This window comes from Chiloscyllium punctatum, chromosome 25 (assembly GCF_047496795.1).
Source record: "Chiloscyllium punctatum isolate Juve2018m chromosome 25, sChiPun1.3, whole genome shotgun sequence".
Lineage (NCBI taxonomy): Eukaryota > Metazoa > Chordata > Chondrichthyes > Orectolobiformes > Hemiscylliidae > Chiloscyllium > Chiloscyllium punctatum.
This window is the reverse complement of record NC_092763.1, coordinates 85,881,259-85,884,666: the sequence shown is the minus strand read 5'-3', so window position 1 is coordinate 85,884,666 and position 3,408 is coordinate 85,881,259. Positions and strand designations below refer to the sequence as shown.

At 48.9% G+C, this 3,408-nt stretch overlaps 1 protein-coding gene across 1 annotated transcript; it reads right to left on the bottom strand.

Moving 5' to 3' along the window:
• Positions 1-1,549: 1,549 nt before the first annotated feature.
• gpr101 (G protein-coupled receptor 101) lies at positions 1,550-3,021 on the bottom strand. Its single transcript, XM_072594668.1, is given in 6 exon segments — positions 1,550-1,935; positions 1,938-2,140; positions 2,142-2,198; positions 2,200-2,340; positions 2,342-2,433; positions 2,869-3,021. Coding segments are annotated over 6 exon segments (1,032 nt in total).
• Positions 3,022-3,408: the final 387 nt, after the last annotated feature.

The window sequence follows — 3,408 nt, the reverse complement described above, 5'->3', positions numbered from 1 at the left end:
GTACCTGAGGTGTAACTACCTCTCAATAACCCCCTCTGCCTCCTGAATGATCCATAGTTTATCCAGCTTCAGCTCCAGTTCCCTAATGCAATTTCCAAGGAGCTGGAGTTGGGTGCACTTCCCACAGATGAAATCAGTGGGACACTAGTGGGGACCCTTACCTCCCACATCCTACATGTAACTGCCCTAATATCCATTCCCACTGTTCGGAATTCCCAAAGAGACTATTGGATAAAAACTAGTAACCTTACTGAATTGGCACACAGAACCTTTTTTTGGTTAGAGCAGGAGGATAGGTGGAAGACACTACCTAAGTAATATTTCAGATAAAACAACCACCTCACTTACTCAGCAGTCCCGTGTCGACTCCTGCTCGGTGTGAGCTCCACCTATACACAAGGTAAGCTTTTAAATGATTAATTTACCTTCGCAGCAGCCCCCTGGTCCTCACTCTCACTGCTGCTGCTCCCATGAGGTAAGCTTTTATACCCATCGCTATCCCAGCCTTGGTTTGTCTGCACCACCTTATTTTTTAATTTTATGCCTCAATTGATTGGATTATAGGTCATCCCTTCACTTACTATTCAGCTGTTGACATTTTACTCACATTGTCTGACACTCTTGCTCACCTGTAGAGGGCTATTATTCAGCCAACGGACACTCCACTCCACCATTTGTATGATCTTTTGATCTCCCTTCTCATTTATCTCCCTGCCGATAAATCCTGAGTCTGTGTGCTTCACTTCACCTGACAAAGGGCATTGCTCTGAAAGCTTGTATTTTCAAATAAATCTGTTCGACTCTAAACTGGTGTCGTGTGACTTTGGACCATTACTCTGAAGAACACTAAGCTGTTGTTGCGCAATTGTAATTTCTAGGACCCTAATTTCTAGAAGATTCAACAAGCATCATATCTACCCTTTGGAATAATAGCGCTTTGAATAGAAAATCACTATTTTATATTTATTTTTTTAAAAATAACTTATTTTCCTCCAACTCTATCACAACCTGTATAAATACTGCATAAGCATTTGGAACAAAATATGTGCAAATGACTGGTATCTGTCCCTGCAGAGTAAGTTATCGGTTTTTACTGTGTTTCCTTGTCGGATGGTTGGTTGGGCAGAAGGTGAAGTTCATTTTCAGAAGTACAGTGGGTTGAAAGAATTTCCTTATGATCAGTCAGAAACTTTTTCCCCGGGTACAACAGAGTGTTACAAGGGGACATAAATTTAAGGTGAAGGGTGGAAGGTATAGGGGAGATGTCAGGGGTGGGTTCTTTACCCAGAGAGTGGTGGGGGCATGGAATGCGCTGCCCGAGGGAGTGGTAGAGTCAGATTCATTGGCGACCTTTAAGCGGCATTTGGATAGGTACATGGATGGGTGCTTAATCTAGGATAGAAGTTCGGCACAACATCGTGGGCCGAAGGGCCTGTTCTGTGCTGTATTGTTCTATGTTCTATGTTCTATGTTCTAACACTTGAGACTCTGTGGTCTGGGAATGTCGGTGGGAGTTGATGCGGAGATTGTTGCTTCTTCCCAAGATTTCTCAGCACAAACTGGAGGAAAAATGTGAATGGGAGGTCTTGTCATCTGTCATGGTGACATAACTTTCCAGGAAGGAGGTCGTGTGGTGCAGCTGCCTGGAGCAGGAGCCACACAGGGGCCTCAGGATCTCCCAGATGCCATTCCTGTGCACTTAACCGTCGGTGTAAGGGTGGATGCAGCACTGGTTGTACAAGAGGATCAGAGCTGTGGTGGTGAGCCAGGGAGGTAGAGATTTCAATGTACTGATGGTCATGCTGCTGAGGATGCTGGACGTGCCCATGCTGAAGATGTCGGAGGACATGACGACAAAGACATCCCTTACTCCCTTGCGGCTGCAATGAAACGTCAATGACGAGTTCTGGCTCCTAATCTGGAAATGGAAACTGTGGTCATATGTGACCGCACTGGCTGGACATTGGGAGGAACTGGGTGAACCAAAGCATTGTGTCTTTGTGCTGCCCTGAACACCATCCAGTAGCAGCCCAGCATGATGCTGACTGGTAACCAGAGGGTGGAAAGTGTGGTCAGCGAGGTGCAGGAGGAACTGGATGACCAGAGCAGACTGCACAGGTTGTGAGTGTGTTGGTGCACCTGCCCCCCCACCATAAAGAGGGCCAAGCAGCCAAGTCAGACCAATCAGATTGCTGCAGAGTCACCCAACTGGGGTAAGACAAGGGGTGGATGATTGCCAGATACCTGTTGATGGAGACCATGACAATGGTATTAACACCAGCAAATGTAAACAGATGCATCAAGACGAGCAAAACTTTGCAGAGGCCTGTGTCCCGAGGGCAACCCGGTCACTGTCACCGAAGGAATCACCACATCAGCCAGCAGCAGGTTGTAAACAAAATGGTTCACCACGTGCAGCAACCAAGGTTTCTCCTGTTCCCCAACAGCAGCACTGTCTTCCCCAGCAGCTGCACCGTGTTCCCCAGCAGCAGCACTGTCTTCCCCAGCACCACTACTGTGTTCCCCAACAGCAGCACTGTCTTCCCCAGCACCACCACTGTGTTCCCCAACAGCAGCGCTGTCTTCCCCAGCACCACCACTGTGTTCCCCAGCAGCAGCACCGTGTTCCCCAACAGCAGCACTGTCTTCCCCAGCACCACCACAGTGTTCCCAGCAGCAGCAGCATCACTGTCTTCCCCAGCACCACCACTGTGTTCCCCAGCAGCAGCACTGTCTTCCCCAGCACCACCACTGTGTTCCCAGCAGCATCACCGTGTTTCCCAGCAGCACTGTGTTCCCTGATAACACCACTGTGTTCCCCAGCAGCACTGTGTTCCCTGATAGCACCACTGTGTTCCCCAGCAGCACTGTGTTCCCCAGCAGCACTGTGATCCCCAACAGTGAGGTACAAAGAATGGTGGAGATCATGACAATCCTGACCAAGTCCCCCAGAGATGGGCTCCGAGCTCCAGCCGACACACTGCAGCTGATGGTGTTATTGTAAAGCGTAACTCCTGTCATCTCTTAGTAATAACCAGGATCCCCCTGTCGCATTCTTTCCTGTTCCCTTTCCCACCCAGGTCCTACCACCCCAGGAAAGCACCCCAGGGTGCCAATAAGGGAGCAAGCAGATAATTCCCAAACTCTGCTGCTATCTTCAGAGTCCTTGCTGGGTGTGAGAGTCTCTCCTGTCATTTTGACTCCGCAGCCTTTGTGCTGTTCAAGTCAGGAATTACCTGAAATCACAGGACACCACATCACCAAGCTACCCACTGAGCTGTCTCCCTCACACCAGCACTCACATCACAACATGGAGCTCGTCACCGTCTTAGTCCGCAGATCCACATTGTCTTTATATAAAATTTAACAGCAGAGCACATTGAAAACAGGGTCAGGATTGGGTAGAGT